The sequence below is a fragment of the Miniopterus schreibersii genome (assembly GCF_964146895.1).
Source record: "Miniopterus schreibersii genome assembly, chromosome: 1".
Classification (NCBI taxonomy): domain Eukaryota; kingdom Metazoa; phylum Chordata; class Mammalia; order Chiroptera; family Miniopteridae; genus Miniopterus; species Miniopterus schreibersii.
In genome coordinates, this window is record NC_138101.1 from 153,866,053 (window position 1) to 153,889,457 (window position 23,405).

The 23,405-nt window shown below is 35.4% G+C and overlaps 1 protein-coding gene across 3 annotated transcripts in view; it reads right to left on the reverse strand.

Annotated features, from left to right (window-relative positions):
• CCPG1 (cell cycle progression 1) overlaps window positions 1–23,405 on the reverse strand; it is a 68,323-nt gene that overhangs the window by 19,555 nt on the left and 25,363 nt on the right. The window contains exons 6-11 of one of the 3 annotated variants that reach the window (XM_081122674.1): window positions 21,737–21,832; window positions 19,738–19,989; window positions 14,410–14,531; window positions 10,613–12,018; window positions 7,812–7,909; window positions 6,483–7,263 (exon numbers count right to left, since the gene is read on the reverse strand). In XM_081122674.1, coding sequence (XP_080978800.1) covers window positions 7,247–7,263; window positions 7,812–7,909; window positions 10,613–12,018; window positions 14,410–14,531; window positions 19,738–19,989; window positions 21,737–21,832 — 1,991 coding nt within the window. In that variant the 3' untranslated portion in view covers window positions 6,483–7,246. Of the gene's footprint in view, window positions 1–6,482; window positions 7,264–7,623; window positions 7,910–10,612; window positions 12,019–14,409; window positions 14,532–19,737; window positions 19,990–21,736; window positions 21,833–23,405 lie in introns of those variants that run through there. The other 2 variants (XM_081122673.1, XM_081122675.1) reach the window with 2 other exon arrangements.

Here is a 23,405-nt window from a genome sequence, read left to right on the forward strand (position 1 = left end):
TAAGCTTCAGGCTCATGTAGGGACTAGACATAGGAAGAGGAATAATTGCTGCCATTTTTTCAGTCTGCAGTAACTTTTCTTCTCTGAGTTTCCCTCAGTCCTATCCAAAAGTAGGACCTAATTCTAGAAAACGTACCCTCTGTGATTGGCTCTGATCCTTAGTGAACTGTGTAACTCTGTGCCTCAGTTTCCTTATCTGTAAAATAAAGGTGCCATTGGTCTAGTGACACTGAAATTCTTTGAACCTGTCATTTGTGCTCGTTTCTGGCACCTGCTATCCATTCTGGGTGTCTTTTTTGTGGGGGTTTTGTTTGTTTTTAAAATATATCTTTATTGATTTCAGAGAGAGGAAAGGAGACGGACAGGTAGAAACATCAATGATGAGAGAGTCATTGACCGGCTGCCTCCTGCACGCCACCGACTGGGGATGGGGCCTGCAACCCGGGCATGTGCCCTGACCAGGAATCGAACCCCGATCGCCTGGATCCTAGGTTGATGCTCAACCGCTGAGCCACGCCCGGCCGGGCTGTGGGGTTTTTTTTAACCAGAGTAGCCAGTGCAGACTTGTCTATTAGGCCCTTTGTTTCTCCACATGCTAATCTTTTTATGAAAATTACATAGGTGCATTATTTCAAAAGCCATAACATAAGGAGTTTTCTTTTACAAAATAATGCTTCCACTGCCCTCTCCCCCACTTCTCCTCCCCAGAGGCAATCACACTTTTAAGTGGTTATTTTGTTATCTCTAGATTAAATGCTAATAACATGCTTAAAGATCTTGTGTTTTGGCTTTACCTATTGACTTCACACTATGGATGAAAATACAGCTTCTTTCCTTAGCAAAGTGGGACAAAATTTCTTATATCTCCCTCTGTGCCCAGTACTCTCATTATGGTTCTTAATAGTTCAAAGACTCTCTTCCCCACGCCCATTCTCCTGTATATTTCTTTCCAGAATTAAACTACCTTTTGTTCTTCTCATGTAAACAATGAAATCAAGTTGACTTTACAGCTTTCCCAAGGAATATTTAAAAATGAAAACATTAACTCAGAAATATCTCTAATCAGTAGAACTTAGATTTCTTAACATTGAGATTTCTAATAATTCTTGCCAAAACCAGGATGCATCCTTGCTACCCACCCCTCAGTGTTTGATGGGATCAGCGATGTACAGCCCCCAACTTTTCCATTCTCTTCATTACAATGAACCTTACCTGGGTTAGAAGGAACTCATCAGTCACTGCTGAAGAATACAGATTAACACACTAAAAATATCCAAAACTTAAAATGTGACTGTGTACATCAAGATAATTTATAAATAACAATAAATTACAATTAGGAGATATGGCTGAGTAAAGGAACCAACCCATGAGGCAGCTTCTTATATACTCAATTTTAAGATTATATCCTTAAGAGTTGTCAACTGGGACATAAAGGATTCAGAACACCTTTTTAACAGTAATCTAAGTGATTTAATAAGAACCCAGTGTATTATTATTATTATAAAAATACTCATGGCACACAAAAAATAAACCATCAGTGTCATCCTCTAACCATCTAGCCCCATTCCCCAGACACAATGATCCGTTTCTTATGAATTCTTCCAGAAATTTTCTATATACCCACTATTAAATATTTTTGTAGGCCCAGATAACAGGAAATTAAATATTCTGGGATGTTATTTAGCACTGAGTTAGCCACTATGTGAAATGAAGGGGCCTGTATTCTGACAGATAGTCACCAGGGTTCATACTATGTCCTTGTTCTCATGGAAACTGCATGAGGCTGAGAGATTTCCATAAATGGTTTTATATGATAGAGAGAGAACATGTGTTCCCAGAATCTTCAGTAATTCAGTAAGTATAGTGTCTTATATTTCAACTTAGGTAATGCTAACTTTGTGGCTCTAGCTCATTTTAGGATGAATCCTTTTGCTGACAACTGCATCTCTGTATCTGTATATAAATTTAGTAGACTTACTGGATGGTAGCTATTAGGATCTTATTACCTCTTTAAAATATTAAAGAAACCATACTGTTTCACTATAAGAAAACCATGGATTCTGGGATTCTCTTGTGACTCAGTCTAGCACTCAAGCTGTTACCTTTCCAACTATCCCTTTAGCACCACTTTCTGAAATCCCCTTGGATAACTTTTCAATGATAGATGGCTTGAAAATCCTCAGTCATCAAATTCAAGACTATTCAACTATTCCTTCTCTTCCCAACACTACAGTATTTCTCCAAATATGAAGATTCATTTCTCACTGAAAGGACCCATTAGTCTAAAGTGAGCTAGCTTCTGCCTGGGCAGTGTGGCTCTGTGGTTGAGCATCAATCTATAATCCACGAGATCGAGGTTCGATTCCTGGTTGGGGCACATGCCCAGGCTGTGGGCTCAATCTCCAGTAGGAAGCATGCAGGAGGCGGCCAATCAATGGCTCTCTCATCATCAATGTTTCAATCCACCCCTCTCTCTGAAATCAAGAGACCTATTTTTAAAAAATAAAATAAAAAAATAAAGTGAGCTAGCTTCAGAAAGTGAAAATCACCACCTAACTTAGACCCCTTCAATACTGAGGAAGCCGGGAATGCAAGCCAGTATCTTTCTGCATTTGATGCAGAATGCCATTTTTACAACACTCACCACTGTGTATTCCATTTTGTATCAATCACTCATGCTTCTGTGTCCCTAATGCCATAGTTTCTGATAACACTTTAAATGAACATTTAGTGAATAAACAAACTATTAGTGAGGGACCCGCTTTAGAGGCCCATGGTATACTTATTTGAACATTCCTGAAAGCAAGTTACCTTCTAGGGCCCTGCCAGAGTAGGCTTTAATGTACCTTTTTGTAATTTGAGCCCACTAGGTAGATTTAGTTTTTGCCTGTCAACCCAAGAAAGCACTTAACTTCACTTTCAAGTTGTATTTGCTGATCTGTTCTGTGACTAGATTTATTACAGATAGCAGAACTTTTGAACCTTATTTCAGTTGTTAATAAAGCTAATTCTTTAGCTCTCATCTTTAGTAAGTTCCTCATTTTACCATTTGAAACATCTTACCAATCTAGGCTTAAGCTTTCAATGAAGGTTTGGGTCTCTTGATCTGGCTACCTTTTTTATCACACTTTCCAGAATGTTCTTTGGATAACCAGAGCTATTTTAAGTAGTGCTAGGTGAAACAGATGTGTGATATTCCAACTAGTGAAGGGAATCAACTATAGGTAATGTTATCTAAAATACTGATAGAGGAACAAAATTGAGCATTGCTGATTTCTTGCCCAAATTTGATTTCAACAATCCTTCCTAGGCCCACTTTATGTTAGTGTAGTTACATGGAAACAGTTCTAAGTTAATTTTATTCATCTTCAGTTATTTTTAGTGACTGAGCCAAGCTAAGACAGCTGATAGCAGTCACCTAGGTAATTAATGGTCATAGAAAATAGTACCTTGGCCCCAGTGGGAATTAGTGCTGAAATTTCAGGCAGGCTATATGTAGATTGGATCCTGGATACCCAAATTCCAAAAGAACTATTATCTAGTTCTGTGAAGACGATGTATGTAGAGTATGAAATCTAATGTCAAGGAAGTTTACTAATAAGATTATTCTTTTCTACTGTAAAGGCCCCTTCTTTGATGATGTTTTCAACAGACTCTAATGTGCTCATTATCCGTGGATATTGCTAGAGTAGGACTAAACTTTTCATTTATCCTTCCGTTTGTTCTACCAGATTTTTGCCACATTAAAAAAGGAAAATTATTCAGCATCTCTAAATTGCCCAACACTATGAGGGGAGACAGGGGGCCTTAGCTTCTCTTTTTCCGCAAAAAGAGACCCATGCCACCACTCATATAGTGAACACTGAAAATCTCCCAGGAGCCCAGTGAGGTATTTTTCTAACAAGACATTCCGCTGTATTTCCTCCAGAATTACTAAGACTTGTATGTATACAATCTATTGCTAGTGCTTGAGATATTAAAGAGAGAGGTAAATGGAATAAAAATCCTATTTATTTAGCAACTACTATATACCAGGACAGGCACTGGACATACCTTTATTACTAATACTTGAAAACGGTACTGTTATCCCATTTGCAGATGGGGAAACTAATGCTCAGCAAAGTAAAGCAACCTGTGCCAGAGCAAGAATTCAAATCTGGGTCTCTTGGACTCCCTGGCCATAATCTTTCAATTATACTTCAATTCCTTTTTCTATAAAAAGGTCAAGACCGAGATGACAATGGACAATGACAGTGAATTGTCAGAGAAATTATAAAGGTGAACTACGGATTATACCTTGTTTGTCCACAACAGCATTACCTCTATGCTACTTCCACAAAAGATTATAAATGTATCTGCAATGAACATTTGCTCAGCTATAAGAAAACAACATTGCCAGTGTTCGGACTAAACATGTCTATCTTCATACAGGGTATTCGCTAAACCACCTGAAAACATGGAAGAAACCAGCTCTAAGTTTCCTGTTTTTATCAAATATGCTCCTTGCCCTCTATACTGGTTTAGTTCATCAACGAGGTACTCTCGATGTCATGACTCATATTCAAGAACTCAGTTACAACAATCCCAATAAATCTGCAGCTTCAGTATTTGTAATGATGCCTTGCCACTCTACTCCTTTTTATAGGTAATAAAAGTTGTTCCACTATATGCTATTCTTAAGAAAACGAAACTACTTTAAAACTCAGATTCCTGGATTTAAATTAATTGATCACTGATCAAATGATTATAAAAAATTTTGAAACTCCGTATTTATTCACTGGTGAATTTTAAAACATTTAAATTATGTCAGTGAAAATCATGTACCACTTTTAAATTTAATATCCTTTTTTAAAAATTTAAACAATTTAGATTTGCCATCAGATTTAATTATAGTATAAATTTCTAAGTTATTTGATGGTATTCTTAGTAAAGAAATTAAATTATCACTGACCTTACCACAAATCTTTGTGATACATACAGCTTATATGTATACAATTTTGAGTTAGTATCAAAACACTGACTTCTAGTCCAGATTTACTGCTGGACTTCTGCCCTTGTCTTAAACCAGTCTTTTTAATCTCTGGATATCAGTTGTCTCACCTGTAAAAGTTAGGAATTCAATGAGATGATTTCCTAATACTTGAATTAAGTGTTTCTGGGAATATAACAATAAAATTGTCTTAACTATGCAGGGCATTTAAAGACATCCATTTGGCTGTATGCTTATTTCAAGAAGGTGTATTAGTTACTAATTGCCTAATAACTGTACCAGGCCAAACAGCCTTTCTGTAGAAAATTCTACATCTATTTAACTTAATTTGGCTGTAAACAATCTGAAGTTAATTTTCCATGTGCATATTCAGTCAACTTAGTATCAATGTTATCTTTTTAAGGTAATTTAACATTTTTTTGAATACTCTACTTATGTCAATCAATAAACAATTTTAAAAATTAGGATTGCCTAGCAAAAGCCACAGGTTAGATGTAAGACCCCAAGTACCCCTTCAACTTCAGCTTCCCCTACTATATAAAAAAAGACTAGTGCTAAAAGAGGGACATTCACCTTCCCTCCATGCTCACAGTAGTGGTAACTCTGCAGAGAACAGGAATTCTAGAGGTACCAAGTTGTTTTCAATACATGGTTGCCGTGCTTGACTGTCACTAAGTTCTCATCTTAGGTTTTTTCAAAGTACACAATGCAGCAAAATAAGTCTGATGTCTACTTTGGAATACAAGGCTGCCAGCTATTTCTGCTTTGCCCTTTATCTCCAAAATTATAAAAGTCACAAAGTATTAGGTCTTCTGTAAATTTACTTTGTAGGCATTTCATACATAAAATAAACCTCTATCACGTATTTATTTTTATTAATATTTCCTGAGGCAAAGTTATAAACACGGCTTTTTGCATGGTTCAAGTAACTGGTGTTAACTTGTCATAATTCATCAGTCCGTCTTTTTTACATATACTCTAGTCTTTCTAGGCCACAATAAAACCATTACTTATTTGGATGTTAATCCGTGAACATAAATTGCTCTCCATTACTAAATCTTACGCAAATGTAAATAAAGGTTCTGCTGCTGCTGCACAGGTAGGTGGTGTGAGAATCACACTCCCCACCTTTGAGGAAAGCATATTAAAGGCTAGCTTCTTCACCTCAACGGGAATCCAGTTCAGATTCAGATTTCACATTTTGTTATGTAAAATGTTATATCTTAAGAGTAATTTGAAAACTTCCACAATACTTTTACTTCTTTTAACTGTAATGATAACTTTTCTTTTCATAGCCATGTCCACTACCCACTTCCAATGAGATTTCTCCAATGTCCCCCAGACCTTACTGGAAAAAGTCAGTATCTTGATGAAGCAGATATATTTTATCAAAATCCCTTAAGCTGGTTGTATAAAGAGTTTCACAACAATTCAACATTGCCTACTTACTTGATCATTTTCAACGTTTTGGAAGAGGTAAGGAAACATGAAAAAAGGGAAAAAACGGTACTTTTATTTCACCTTTAGTCAACACTCAGGGAACTAGACAATACAACTTTTTTATGGTTCTTTTTAAGCCCTGTAATTTTGTAATTGGCCTTTTCCCTAGTCAAAATCAGCCCCAGTTCTATGTATATCAAGATACATATATTACTTACCATTATTTAAGAAACTGCACTGTTTTATTAAGGAAAGTTATACAGGCGAAAATCAGAATAAGCCATCCTAAAATTCTTGAAACAGTACTGAGCAAAATGTAGCCTTTATTTACTTAAACATTTCTTTCTAGGAAATCAGTGGTTTCCTAATTTCAAGAAACTATGAGAGAACTGCTGTTTTCTTCCACACTCACTTGCCAGAGGGTCGAACTGGAAGTCACATATACATCTATGAACGGAAGCTAAAAGGGAAACTCGACAGAAGATGAAGTTCTGGACTGTGTTTAGATCTTTTCCGAGAAATGAGACACTGCTGCGTAGAAATACTCAGATGCTCCTTAAATACACTAATAAACACTGAATAAGATTCAAGGAACTAGCAAAAAATCTATGAACTGCTTTACCAAATATTACTACTGAGGAAATGTATGAAAAATATCACACAGTATAAAATCGTATATTACTACAATGCCCAGGTTTTAAATAAAGACCTTTAGTTTTCCTCATGGTGTAGTTTTATTGTTTCTTCTACAATATTCAGATGTGCAAGAAATTTCACAAGAGAACAAGTCAGCAAGCTCATAAGGCAGCAAATTCTTCACAAGTCAACGGGCTCTTGAACCCACAGAAAGACAAGAAGCAAGAGTAAGATTATAACATGTTAAAGAAGAAATTCCACCACAATGTACTTTTTCAAGCTCTACTGCAAATTTAACACAAATATTGGTGTTAATTACACTTCGTCATGTATGACTTGAGCTTGCTTTAAGCTTATATACTGAAAGGAAGTCTCATTTCATGCACAAAATCCGTGGCATGCCTGGCTCCCTTAACAGAACTATAATTGAACATTTCCAGTGCCAAAAAATACTCAGCAAAGCTAAACAACAGGAAAATGCAGGTTAGTAAGCTTTTGCTTGATGCTTCTGAGTAACAATATAAAGTCATCAAATGGACACTTAGAAATGATAAAAAGACAGTTATCTTGATCATTTCATCCTAGTTTCAACACCAAACATTGCAGAAAGCATCCATATTTGCTAGTTTTCTAATTTAATTTAATCGTGATGGTCAATATTTAGGGTCAAAAGGTAATTGCCCCAATTCTATTTCGACATTTGCCATGTGTCTTCCATTAGTGCGATCATATTTATGCCATTTACCTTCCCTCTTATAATGCTGTGGCTGAGGGTGCTTCTGCTCTTGTTTTCGATGCCTGGAGTTTTCAATATTTACTGTACGTTTCTTTTTATCTGGTCGACTGAAAGCAGTAAACACATTTTCGTCTATGTTAGAGTTAAATTTATTTAAACAAGAAACAATTTAAATGTTTTTCTCCATTAATCTATTATTTGAACACTCTGAGAAAGGATGTTAAATTAATCTGAAATATAATCATAGTATAACCATGCCAGAAAGATTCAGTATACTTTTATCCTATACAGAGAAAAAAACACACACCAAGAAATGTGACAATAAAATAATGAGATGTGTTTCCATTATTTTTCTTCCTTTCCTGTAAAAATAAATCCCTCCCTATTTGCTTCATCCCTCGGTAATATATATATATATATATCTCTTACAAAACAAAGTCTCTTTTTTCTCTTACAGCTAAAATTCATAACCAATGCCTACATCTACTGGTTTCCTCTATCTCTATAATCAGGCTTCTGTCACAATGTCACTCAACCAGTCCATGATGCCATCAGGTTTCTATCACTACTTCTCTTGAAACAGTCCATAATGCCATCCATGGCCACCCAGTTCCTCAGCCAAGAAATCCAGTCCTTTTTTTTAAAGCATTTAACACACATATATTCCTTTACTTCAGATCATCTTTGAATGTTCACGATGCCACTTTTTGGTCTTGTCATTCTCAGCCTTCTTTTCCTACAACCCCTTAAATGTTGGTGTTCCCTAGGAGTCTGATGAATACCTCCAGCCTAGACTACACACACACTCACAGTCTGGGCTAGAGACAGTCATGTAACTACTAATGGCCAACTAATCCTCTCCATTTGGGTGCCAATAGGTGCCTCCAAGCACAACTCTCACTTCCAATTCCCCTTACCCAAAACCTGCTGGTATTCCTGATCTTGGTGATCTACCTAATTATAGACCCAACCCAAAAATCTGGAAATTATTACTTTCTACTTTTCTTTCACAAGAAATAACACTAATTTTACTTAGGATATATTTCAGATCTGTTTCCCCATTTCCACTCATCCTCATCAGCTCATGTCTGTACTGTTTTAAAGACCACCTTAGCTTCACCCTTTCCAATCAACCCTCCAGAATGCTGCCAGTGATCCAAAATGCAATAAAAGCAAGTCCTTCAGCATAAAATGAGGCTCTTAGTGATCTAAATACTGTCTTCTCTTTACACACCAGTACTACCTTGCCTCCCTAAAGTGGCATATCCTCACATCTCCAAATACCTATCTGCTTGGCAAAACTCATTTCTCCTTCAAAAGCCAGTTGGTGGGGAGAGGAACTGGGGAGGGAGAAGGAACGGGGTGAACGGGTCATTGGGGAGAAAAAGGGACATCTGTAATATTTTAAACAATAATAAAATTTTAAAAATTAAAAAAAAAAAAAATAGTTCAAAGGCAACCTCACTCATGAAGCCTCCCCAAACATCTCCAGACTGAGGCCACTACATACAATTTGCCTCTATACTTCCACTTCATTAATTTACCTAACTCTCTAAAACCTTGTAAGCTCCTTCATAGCAAGAATTTTTCATTTTTTTCCTCAGGGCAGCCACACAGTGCTTTACTCATTATAAGCACTAGATATTCATTGAATGACTAAAGACATCAGAAACAGTCTCATTATTTTATAGACACATTACTTTTATTCAAAGATATATATAGGGTGTCCCAAAAAATGTATACACACTTTGAATGATTATAAAGTCAGTGTTTATTAACATACAGTTCATTTTCAAAATTTAAAAGAATCTACAAAAATATTTTTGTCAAAGCCTATTTTCAAACTGATGACCATTCTGGTTCAGGCACTGCCAAAAACACGAAGCAATGGAATTGCCAATACCAAGAATCGTTTTGTTTGATATTTGTGCGCCCTCAATTCATCGACTGTTGCTGGATTTGTACCTTAAACTTTATCTTTTCTGTATCTCCATTAAAAAAGTCTAGTGGATAAATTGTTCAAAGCTTAGACTGGCTAAAAAGAAGTATCAATTGAGCTATCAGCTGTTAAAGTATGTATACATGTTTTTGGGATGCCCTGTGTAACTACCTCAAGTGTAAAAAATAAAGCTAATATTTGAAGATTAGTCAAGTTTCATATTATGAAAAACAAAGCCGATAAGCAATAGTTATTTTTAGAAGCTCTGTACAAAGCACACATTAGAACTTGTGACTTGTCAAGTTTGCCCCTTTAATCATGTTTCTATTTTTATCAACAATAATTCTGTAATAAGTGTACTAAATATTGTAATTTAGTTAGTGACTGGAATAGACAAATGAAAAGTAGGACATCCAAATTGTTATGCGAGTTCTGATTTCAGAGATTAATTTGTATTGCTCACTCCTAGCTTCTCAAAAATGAGTAAATAAAAGATTAAAGGAAAATAACTTCACTTAAGGTGACTACCTTTTCTTAGAGAGCAAAATGAAAGGAAACAAGAGACTAAAATAGTATTTACAGATCCTTAACTGATTTTTAAGGTAGAAATTAAACTATTTGTTCAAGTCAAATTGAGTATCTGATTATATGAATTTTTCAGTTTGTAATAGCTATTAACTTGAAATTATATCTTTCAATTTATTCTAAATTATCAGGCAAATAAAGTACTTTTACAAATAGCACTTTTTTTTTTTTTACTAAAAGTACTTTACAAATAGTAACATTCCAAGAAACTTATCAAATGATAAAATGCTATCCAATCTATAAATCTTAAAAACTATTATAATAACATGGTGCTATGTAAACCGACCTGGGTCCATATGGAGGGGAAAAAGTGTGACCAAAGAAGTGTCTATATATATATCCATCCAACTTCTCAAACACTCCATCATTATCTACTTGATAGTCCTTCATGTCTTTAAGATAATCTTTAACATCATTAACAAAGTCAGTGAAGAGCTTCTGATCATGTATAAAGATACCATGTATGAAAAACTTATTGATGAATTGATCGAGTTCTTTCCAGTGATGAAAACTATCCAGTTTTTCTAATAAGTACCTTTCAATTAACTGTCTAAACTCATCTATCCTTACAGGATTCGACACTTTCATATTAAAAAGGTTAATAGATTCCTGTTGAGCACATTCAAATACACCAGTACAAGCCTTTCTGAAAGAATTATAATTTTCACTACAGCCATGTTCAGCACTGCATTTTTGTGAATTTGTATTTTTTCCAAATTCTTCAAAGTGAAGTGGCTTTTCTTTCCTTCCCTCTCTTTGCATGGTAGGACCTCTATTATTCTGGTTTTGTGTACGTGCCTTATACTGTGGGTGTAAATATTCACTAAAAACTGTTGGTTTTTTAGCTGTTCCTTCTTTTGTGGCACCAAATCTTTTATTGCCCTTTTCATCAAAGATATTCTTGGTGGTATCTTTGAAATGTCTGAAAGTGGATTTAACTGAATCTGAGAATTTTTTCAGATTTTCTTTCACAGCTTCTTTAGCCTGCTTAATTTTTTCTTTATGATGCCTCACAAACTCCTTGGTAGAATTCTTCATGGCATCAAATGTTTCCTTAACTGAACCCAAAAATGTATCCTTTGACTTTTTAGCCCTGTGGTTTCCTCTGCTCCCTTTCTTTCTTCCATCAGTCTCTTGTTTTCCACTTTGATCTTTTGCCTCAATATACAGTCTTTCCCACAAATCAGAACGCTGCTGTTCAAAGGTTAGCTTCTGTTCCAGCTCAGTGAGTCTTTCCCGTAAGAGTTCTACTTCCTTTTTTTCAGTCAATGCATTGGGAGAGTCTGGGTTGCCCTCTGACTGCCTAGAGCTTAACTGCTGAAGTTCCACCCTTAAAGCCATGGTTTTTAGTCGTTCTCTCTCCAGTTCCCTCCTTAGCATCTTTGCTTCGGCCAATAGAGTCTCCCTTTGATTCAGGAAGCTGTGTGTTTTCTGCTTTTCTTCTTTCAAATGCTGCTTAAGTTTCTGGTTTTCTGTAACTAATTCAGTACTTGTCCCTTTATCTTCCAATATCCTAATCTGTTCTCTTAGTTTCCTTAACTCTTCCTGTAATGAAGACAAGGCTTTTTCTTCCTTCTCCAGAGATATTCTTAAATACTGATTTTCTGTATCAAGGCTCTTTTTCTGAGTTTCAAAGGACATCTTCTCTGTTTCAGTAAGGGTCCAGCACTCTGCAAGGTTTTCCTTCAATGACTAAATTTTTGTGGAAGAAAAGAAATAAAATTGTTAAGTGCTCTAAAAGCTGAATTTAAATATTTAAAATATAACAAATCCTCCATAAATTTTTAGTGTCTATTTCTGCAGAGACTATCCTTAATGTAAGCCTTTTCAATGTATCAAAATTAGAAAATACAAGGTTAAGATACAAAAAAACATGCATAGCAAAGAACTACATTAAAATAAGAACATAGCATGTCTGAAGACTTTGAAGGCAGGAGAAAATTAGCTAGAGTTTGGTTTGTCTCCAAGATTCTAAAACTAGAGATGGGGTACTTCTGATTAGTGTTTCCCAGTCATTTGAAATACTTACTGGAGGACAGGAAATAGGCCCCTATCTAATGACTAAAGGATTCCAGTCTCTCCCGAGAAAGCTCCTAGGGAGAATGCAGGCAGGACTAAAGGCTTCTCTGATCCTTGCATGAGGGAGATTATTTTTTTTTTAAAGTAAAATTACAGCTAGAGATGACTTCACGCTTCAAAAAAATTCTCTTTATATTCACTGCACTCTTAGAAGGAAAAAAATTTCAATAATCCTCATCCTATTTGAAACATCCTAGTCCTATGCAAATTAACATCCCCAAGTTCTGATAAATCATTCCATTTCTCTCGCACTTTAGAGGACAGAATGAGTCTCAGTAACATTTACAACTAATCCCCCCAAAATCAAATAATCTGAAGAAACTGTGACCAAATTAGCAATAGAATTCCAAGGTCAGCAACCTTGACAAAAATAATTTTAAAAATCATGTTCACAATCAGGTTTACAGAATTGTGCTGCAGTTCAAGCTTGCCTGGAGTGGGCTGATTTTTCTTTCTACATATACGTTAGCAACAAACTAAGCAAAACAGCAAGAAACTGAACATATGTTTAAACAGGTTAAAAATGGTTATCAATATTATCCAGTCAGTTAAAACACCTTACTTAAATTTTGCTTGGTTTACCACAGATATGGCCATTCCATATGAATCAGACCGGAAAAATGTGATTTGCAGAAACAAGAAGAAAAAAGTCCTTTAAGAGAATGACAGAATTTTCCACTTGAAAAATAACTATCTGAAGTGGATGTTTCACTGTCTGGCTTATTAATCTCCAGAGAACAAATTTAAAGTTTCATTATAGTTACTTCATCTGCTGTGTAAGAGAAAATAAATTTCAGCTACCCAACAAAAGTAGACCATGAAACAGTGTTGTAGCATTATCTTTAAATGCACAGCCAGCCAGCGAATGACTGGAGGACACAACATTCCTTATCCAGTAAACTGCACACTTTTTTTGTTGCTGTTAATCCTCACCAGGATATTTTTTCCATTGATTTTTAGAGTTGAAGGGGGGGCAGGAAGAGAGAGAGATGGATGTGAAAGAGACACATGATGGTTGCCTCCTGCGCGTGCCCCGATAGGGGCTGGGGATCTAATCTGCAACCGAGATACATGCCCTTGACTGGGAATCAAACCTGCGACCCTTCAGAGCGGGGGGCCAACGCTCTAACCACTGAGCCCCACCAGCCAGGGCAAGCTTCATATTCTTGAATTAAGTGACTTGGTAAGCAGATCCTCGGCAGGTCTTCCACAAAGGTCTTCAAAATCCAAACCACATTTAACACCTGGAGATAAGAGCTCTGCAAGATCTGACTCAGTAAAGATTTATGCAGGGCAAGTCTCCTAAAAGCCAGCGGCCTATGGAACTAAAAACCATGGCGGTGAAAAAAATGACTACTCTTTTGAAAACATCCTGACCAAGGTAGAGAAAACTATACTATTTATAATTAGCTTCAGTAGTCCTTCCCTGAAAGATGTAATAATAATGTTTTATATATATAACATCAATTTAAAATAATGTCAGCTATGATATAAGTGATTAGGACTACCATCGTTGAAGTCAGAATTAAATTCAGCTCTGCTAGTTACTAGCCTTGGGCAAGTTACTTAGTTACTTTAAACCTCTTTCCAGTCTTTATTTTTTATTTTATTTTTTATTTTATTTTTTAAGTTTTTTCTTTATTTTTATTGATTTCAGAGAGACGAAAGGAGAGACAGATAGAAACATCATTCATTGATCGAAAGAGTCATTGATCGGCTGCCTCCTGCACACCTCCTACTGAGAACTGAGCCCTCAAACAGGGCTCTTTCCAGTCTTTAAAATGAAGTTAACACTTGCCTAATTCACCAGGCTGTGGTGAGAAATAAGAGAAATATCGTATGTAAGGTAGGTACTCAAAAAAGTGACAAGGACACAGTAAGTACTCAATCAACAATTACCAATATTATTAATGATTTATTAATCTGCACTATACCTGTATCTGAATAGCATATTAATTACTGGCTAACAATTATTTTTTTATAAAATATATTAGTAGTACATACCTTATAATCTGTAACAGACTCTTGTTTCTGGTCACATTGGGAAATATGATCCTTCATATCAATCAATTCATCTTCATGTATCTTTCTGACTAACTGTTGACGTTTCTGAATCTGAATTGTGCCTAAAAATGAAAAATTAGATATATATAACATAAATGTTATGATTACCAATACTTTGAAACATATAATAAAACATTTAATCTGCATATATTTAATCAAGATAGGATCATTTTCAAAGTATAATTCATTAAATGGTGGTAGATGGATGTTAATATATAAATCAAGCCAAATAAGTTAATATATTTTTTTGTTTTATTTCTCATATACCCAGGGACATTTAAGCAGTTCACTATCCTTTTGATTAAAACAAGACACCCCCAAATTACCCTAACAAAGAAAACAACTTACGTAATGTTTTTATGTTACTCTATTGAGACACTCAGGTGTGTTGTGATTTTTTTATAGTGAAAAAATCACTATTTTGCTAGAGTGCCACACATTGTACTTTGACTCATATTTCTTCTGAGCTAATTAAAGGGTACGAGGATGCCTGCTGGGGCACTGCACAAAATACGGAACGCTTCATGGATCTGTGTGTCATCCTTGCACAGGGACCATGCAGATCTTCTACGGGTCCAACTTTAGCATATGTACTGTCAATGAGAGCACTCAGATCTGTTGTTTTTGAGGGATCTCTGAAGTACATAAAGTGTTGCATTCTCCCAGACAGAGAAAGAAACAAAGCATGGAGTCTATTCATAGGTTATAATAAGGAAAAACAGAAATGCCTATTGTTTCTTACTATATTTTGCTTAAATAATGTAACACAAACCCAAAAGGTGTAGCAAGGAAAATAACTGGCTAACTGTGATTACCCACCATTCTCAAAGTCCAATCTTTTAAAACTTCTGCGTTGGTTAGGTCTGTACTGAAGTACCACTGTCCCTATCCCAGCAGCAATAAAGGAATCTTAAACCAACTAAGTTGCTACATATTTTCACCTTAAAATATAAAATGTTAATTGGCCAAGACATGCCTGTTCACATGCTGCTACATGCTTCATGCGTGAGAGAAAAAGAACACTACACCAGAAACAAGGCAAAATGCATTTGACAATTTTAATGTTACATCTACTGAGTAGCATAGCAGTATGTAAAGATATCACAGAATTTGTAATGAAAGGATGTAATAATAGTTTACTATTTCTTCTCTTATTGCTAAAAAAAATTTTTAGTTTCTTCAATACATCTTGAAAAACACTAAAAACTTTTGCCAAATTACAGAAAACTGTTACCAATTAACGGCTGATACTCTGTTAAGATTCACATCCTTTAAATTTTCAAATTTATAAAAGCATTGCAAATTTGTTTCAGTATTACTCAAAAGAATCTCAGATTTTTTTAAATGTTAAAATAAATACATAGGTAGTTCCCAGAGTGACAGAAAATCTTTCTTCTCAAATTTCTAATAGGAAGAATTCCTTTGCTCACTGTAAAATAACCTAAAACTATGTGTTGAGATCGGAATTGGCAGTACTATTACATAGCATGTGTTTGATGACTTTCTTTATGTGGCCCTTAATAATCTGGCTATTGGGTTTCTGTTTTGTTCCCCCCCCCCCCCCCCCAAGAACAAGGTGACAGCAGCTCCCTGGAGTTTTGGTTATTTTCCCCTATATCTTCAGCTGCCCAATTATAAACTGTTAGTGTTACTGCCTAAAGTACAATCTTTGGCCGTCTGGTGATGTGTACAAGCCTATCTGCTTTAATCACATTAACTCACTGTCAGTTTTTGCTACCACTGCTGTTAAGACTTCTCTACAGATCTCACCAGAGCTTCCAGCCAATATATCCAGCTGCCTGTTAGGCACAATTTTGGGGGAAACTTCATGAAGAAAAAAGGTGAACTTCAACAACTGCCCTAAACCATTCTAAAATAAAGGAGTAAAAACAAATCAAAGTGGCTCATCATTTATTTACTTTATCATCTAAAAAACTACTCCCCAGTAACAACCCCACCTCCAAAAGTAAAGCAGCTAGCACACTTATTGGAATTCAAAAAAACAAACGACCAATATCTCCAGTATCCTAGCTCAAAGTTCTGTTTTCCATTATTAGTTCCATGTCCCATATTTCACCAACCTTCTCTCCATGCCCACCATCACTATAATTAAGGCCCTGATCACCAAATATCTACATTACAAAACCTCCCAGATGACTGTCCTAATTTTTTCCATACCATTCTTTCCTGCACTTTTCCTCTAAAATTACTGCTGTCAGGTCAATCTATAAATCAAACTATCCTACCCAGACTCCAACATGTTTTGGAATATAATGGCAACCCAGAGTCCAACCTTACACTCCTTTTTTTTTTTTTTTTAATGTTTTTATTGATTTTTAGAGAAAGAGGAAGAAAGATGAAGAAATAGAAACATCAATGAAAGAGAATCATCTATCAGCTGCCTCTTGCATGCCCCCTACTGGGGATCAAGCCCACAACCTAAGCATGTGCCCTGACTGGGATTTGAACTGGAAACCTCCTGGTTCATGGGTCAATGCTCAACCCCTGAGCCATGCAGGCCGGGCTACACTCCATTATTACTAAACAGCAATTCTGCTCTAGTCCAGGCAATCTTCTCACTGTTCCCAAACCCAGCAAGTTTCCTTACAGGTTATCGGGCTCTCCATTGCTGGAATGTTCCACTTTCCTTCCACCTAGCATAAGCATAAGACCAAACACAACTCAAATCCTACCGCCTCCAGGATGACTCAGTAAGTATAGCCTATGAGCTATAACCTGTCTATACTACATAACATGGAACCTACTTATATTGTTATATTACCTGCTGAAGGGCTGGGCAGCCTATCAATAGTCAAAGCAACTTCTTGAGAAAACAGAATCAAATGAACTCCACTAATGATTTAGAATATGGACAGTCCATGAGCAAAGAGAGTAAGGAAGACAGGCAGACACTTCACACATGAAGATTGTTCTTTAAACTTCTGTGAACAGTTTCAGAACCTGAAGCAGTCCCAAAGACCTGTAGGTACATTCTTTTGCTATCCTCAGTCATACTAGTTTTCTCTTCCTTCCAGGATAGGTCTGACACTCCAAAATTATATGGAGCGAAAGTTGGTGAATGTTCTGAGTGATTCATTTAGTACATTTTTGTTAAATGATTATAAAGCAAGTAACTGTGCCCTAGCCAGTTTGGCTCAGTGGCTAGATTGTCAGCCTGGGGACTGATGGGTACGGGGTTCAACTCCAGCCAAAGGGCACGTACCTCAGTTACAGGCTCAATCCCCGGGCCTGGGTGAGGGCGAGTGAGGGAGACAACCAATCGATGTGTTTCTCTCACATCGATGTTTCTCTCTCTCTCTCCCCCTTCCACTCTCTCTGAAAAGCAATGGAAAAAAATATCCTCAGGTGAGGATTAAAAAATAATAAATAAAGCAAATAACTGATTATGGTGTGCAAAGACTAACTTCGTGGTGCACAAGAAATTCAAACTAGCTCTGAAGTCAACTCGTAAGAACTTTTAAAGTGTTGAGATTAGTGTCAGAATTAAGAAACAATGTGATATCCTTTAAATAGTGACCTTGAAAAAGTAATAGTTACTCAGGTACGTTTTTATATGTTCATTGAGCCAGTCTTATTACTATATAAATCATCTTCATATTATGTTACTCAGTCTTTTCATATTCTGAAAAGCTAGTTTCAAGAACTACAGGAAAATGTTTTACCTAAATGTAATTATCAAAGTAAATTTTACAAGTAACTGAAATCCTAAATAATTTCTCAATTTTGAAAGCACTCCTCTCTAAATTGATCTTTCTGAAAAATACTTAAAAATCCATGCAACTGGTGAGGTTTTAATGGAATTAGATTAACATTAAGTCACTGTCCAATTTTTTTTTTTTAGTAGGAAAAAAAGATTAAGATAAGACCTTCTCCTTTGTTACCTCCAGGTTTACCTGTGGGGAAAAAAATCTTGCTCAGAAAAAACACATTCACATCTAGATACTAAATAAAGTTAAATTTGTTCCATCTAGATACTAAATCAAGTTAAATATATATTTCAAATCAAATCAAATTACAACAAATTTCAAGGGAGTATACAAATTATAGTGTTTCAGTATTAAATTCAAGCAGGCATCTACCAGGAGTCTAAATACTTATTTTTATTCATATAAAGTTAAATACAAGAAGAAACACATTTTATTGATTCTGACTTAAAACAACATTGATTGTCTTAAGTTTACCCTAACATTATACTACGGTAAATAATGTATTTTTTCCACAAATCAACATGGGGTACACATATTTCGTTAATCTTTACATATGGAACACATGGGTCGAAAGAACCAGCAAAACAGGAATATTCAGATTGTGAATGTTCAGTTCTCAAACACTCTCATCTTTGTCCAAATATATACGTTAAATAAGAGTCAATGGTTGGGCTCTCAAATGAAAAATAACACCACATGGAATTCCTTTCTCTTCTCACCCAAGAGACTTTCACAGACTTTGCATTAAGATAATCAATGTATATAAACACTAACAAGACTAACAGTGAGCAAGTATAATGCTAAACTATAAAAACAACAAATGTCTTATACATAAAGCTTGCATGAAACCTAAAGACAGGAATAATGAACACCAATTACTGTGGCATTTCCACTGTAACTATTTCAAATGGGATTTAAATAATCCTCCTAATAAAGTCATAGTTCAAACTAGTTTAATTGTGATCTTAAAATAAATTATTTGCCTCATGGAAAGCATTTCAGATTTTTTAATCTTCTGATTTTTTCCTTATAAAAACACATAGCCCTAGCCAGTTTGGCTCAGTGGTTAGGGTGTCAGCCTGCGCACTGAAGGGTCCTGGGTTTGATTACAGCCAAGGGTGTATACCTCGGTTGCAAGCTCGGACCTCCAGCCCTGGTCCGGGCACGTGCAGGAGGCAACCAATCAATGTGTCTCTCTCACATTGATGCTTTTCTCTCTCTCTCTCTGACCCCCTCCTTCCATACTCTCTGAAAAGCAATGAAAAAAATATGCTTGGGCAAGGATTAAAAATAATAATAATAATAATAATAATCTTTACATTTTTAAAATAAATACTGCTTAATTTCAGTGAAAACAGCTTTGTGAAATAGGCAACACTAGCCCTACTTTCCAAATGAAAATACTGAGGCTCAAATAGGCTGTAAGCTTTCCAAGATCATATATTTAATGACACTAAAACAGACCTAAAATTCCTCACTCTTAGTAAATGCCTCCACCCTATGCCATCAGTTTATGTTTAACAAATTTTCAATTACTTACCATAGAAGTGTCCAAATCCCATGCTGATTGCAATCACTAGAGCAAGTATAACACACTTATTGAGGCCACTACTGAAATGGCGTTTACACAACTCCTTAGGGGGTTCAGTTTCTTGGTCAGGGAGCAGTCGTTCTTCAGATTCTGAACTAGAAACAGTCTTCTTCCTAGCACGGCGGCGTCTAAAGGCAGGACTGGGCTGATGGGTGGTTTCATCACTACTTGATTTGTCATCGCTAGGCTGAGATGAAAATACTATTTAAAAAGAAATGTAGATAAATATTAAAAATTTTAGAAAAGGTTTCCCAGTATATATGATTTAGAATAATCAATGCCATCCCTACATGCCTGTTTTACATAAGACAGCCAAACAAAAACAAAATAAAACAAGCTCAAGTTTTCAAGTTTATCGACACAATGCCAAAACATAAAATATTTCAACTGTGATATACAAGAATCTGTTAATCATATTCTGTGCCTTTGAAGGTCTGCATTTTTTTGTTAAACCTCTCTTGTAATTTACATCATTAGAACAACCATTCTCATAGTCTATTAAATTTCTTTGATATTAGAGCTATAAACAAGTACTATTTCTAGAAGGAAAAATCCCCCTGTATCTCTTGATTCAATTTCAAATAGAAGTAATTTAAGCTCAACTGCTTAAGGAACACAGGGACATATACAAATAGTTCCTTGGGTATATCTGGACCCTAGTTTCACTTCCATCCTATGAGTCCACAATCAAGGTTCAGAGCACTCTAGTATAACACAGGTTTCCAGAAGTCAGATGAGCCCTTCCCTTCAACTGCCACTCTTACTAGAAGGCTATTAATTTCACCCTCTAGTAAATATGTCAGCATGAGGAAGTGACACAACAGCTATCCGATATTAAGGACTAGTCTGGTGCTGCTCCTTTATGAAAAAGACAGTAAACAACAAGTTTTTTAAAAATTCACAAGAAATCTCAAGTCCTGGAAACATATCCAATAGAAAAATTATCTTCAGTTTTTTCATATGTATAATTTGTTAACAGGGTTTCATATATCAATAAAATGTATGTTAACACAGAAAACTGCATGACTCAGTAATAATTCCCCCGGGGCCAGTTAGAAAGAAAAGGAGCACTGAAAGTAAGGATAAAATGTGGACTTGAACTTGATACACAAGTTGTTGTTTGCTCCAAAACAACAAACCATGCTTCAAAGAAGCAAAACAGTTCTTGAGAAGGCAGGTTATCCATGCCACGGGAAAGCTGGTAACTTAGGTTAGGCAATACTTTTTAAAGGAGGATCCTGGAGATTCAGTTAATTTTCACATTTACAATGACATACACAAAGACAGAAGGCACTACTGAATGGATATTCCTAATATTTAGTGACACAGGTGCCACTGAGAGATCTGTTTTCATGACCCTTATGCCATCATGTTTATCTGGTAATTCTTGTTCACTAGGTTTTCCAAGATGCCGTCGCCTCAGCTGTGAGGTTACATTTCTTGGACAAAGAGAAAGAAAGGAAGACTTAAATAAAGCATTACATAATACAAAGGCATTCATGATCAAGGTTGGAGTATTTAAGTCAAACTTTCTGACGGTATTAAGATGGGTAAACGTAAAAACAAACCTTTTGTCAAAATTCCTTAAATAAACCTTCAATTCTACAGTAATGTATTGCCTTCACTGTATATTCCAAGTAAACAAACCAGCCTAACACATATTAATAAATTCACATTCTTATCTAATGCTTCCATCTTTTTAACCCATACATATGATAGCTGAAATAGTTTGATTTTTAAAGTCTTTCAAACTTAATTTGGCCCACAGTCCAAGATGCAAGCAATGCAAAGGCATGCAATAAGCTTAGCCAGCTTTATTACCAAATCAATTTAAACACATGTTTAGAGCATCACAGCGGACAATAGATATGTTGAAAGCACTAAGTAAAGAGTAAATGTGACTAGGCACACTCAGCTCTAGAAAAGCTGACAGATTTAGTCACACCACCTTGGAAAGCGAGTTGGCTAGGAACATGGTGTTTCAGCTGATCATCCCATCCCCTTATGTATTCAGGAATCTTCAACAGCTTCTCCCACCACCTTTCTTTTGTAAATAAACAGGAAAAAAGATGTATAAAGCTTTATTATAAAGAATAAAAGGGAGAAAGAGAATTGAAAATACTTATTTTAATTATCACTTAACATTGTTATCTGTGCTCCATCAAAATCTAACGATCATGCCTTTTTAAAAAAACATATACAATACAAACTTTTCTGCAACTACCAACTTTGCTCTTAGGGAAGGAGAGGGTCATATGAAGAGGGTGAGGAGTGTTCTTACATCAATAAAAGGTTACTGACTGTCACAAAAATCTAATTTAGAAAAAAAAAATTAAGATGAAATCCAACAGAGATAAAGAAAGGGAAAGGAAAAAAACAAAATAAGCAATGGGTAGCAGGGAAATTAAACCAAGAAAATATGGGATAAGGTAAGGAGAACAAAAACTCGGAGCAACTGATTTACATATAGTATTTTCAACATAGTCCATTGTCATTTTTGATTATTTTTAACATTTTCTTTATTGAAATAATTCCTTTAGCAGGGAGAGCAATGAATAAAAATACCTAATAAAATATACCTCTTAACTGAATCTATAAAATTCCCAAGAAGTCCAAATTTAGAAAGTAGATTAAAACTAGAATAATGTGCTCTGAAGTGTCCATGTATCTGAAAAACTTAACAGTACGTGTAGGGTCAATTTCTTAAATGTCTGCTTGGAACCTCCTGCAATACTCCTGCTTCATTCAACTACCTCTTCTGGCCTACAAATATTCTCAAATTAAACCAGCATAGTCTTTAAAAAAAAAGTACGTGAATATATACCATGAATCCTATATTAAATAAAATAAAATTCAATGACCAAAATGGATTCTAAAATCCATTACATTAGCCAACACTGAAGTTTCTCTCTGACCACTAAGAATGCAGATAAGTATTTAAAAATTTGAATGAAGTGTTTTCAAGCTCTTGTTTATAGGCAAACTACTGAAATACTAACTGAAAATAACTCATCATTAAATAACTAAAAAATCTCTATTGATATTTTATTAACATAAACTATAAATTCCATTGCCTAATTTTGGCAAATATAAATATAAAGGAATGGTAAAATCTAAAGAAATGATCTGAAATAGACTGCCAGCTACTTGATCCCTGTTTGGCACATGGTAGCACTCAGTAAATATTTGTTGAGTGACTAATAACTGAATACATCTGAAAGATTTCAGTAAGTTTCTTTCACTATTTCTACAATATAAAAGTTTTACATTGCAGGTAGAAATCTTAACATTCTCCTGCTTTTAGGTATAATGTCTCAATCTCCCACTCTTAAAGATCTAAAAAACATCAAATGCATTGTTTGTTGTGTTTACAACATTAATAAACCTCCTTGAAGCTTTTTCTTGATCTTTTACTTAGTAACAGATGGTATTTATTGTTATAGCAAAAGACTGTGCTCTAGGCCCTAGAGTATAGGAAAATATTAAGTAGAACAGTAAGTTTTATAAAAATGTTTCTTGAATTTGATCCAAATATATTTAAAACTTGAGATTTAGGATTATAAAACAAGCCATTATATAAAATATGATCACAGGAGTCCTTAAGTGTGTTATCAGTG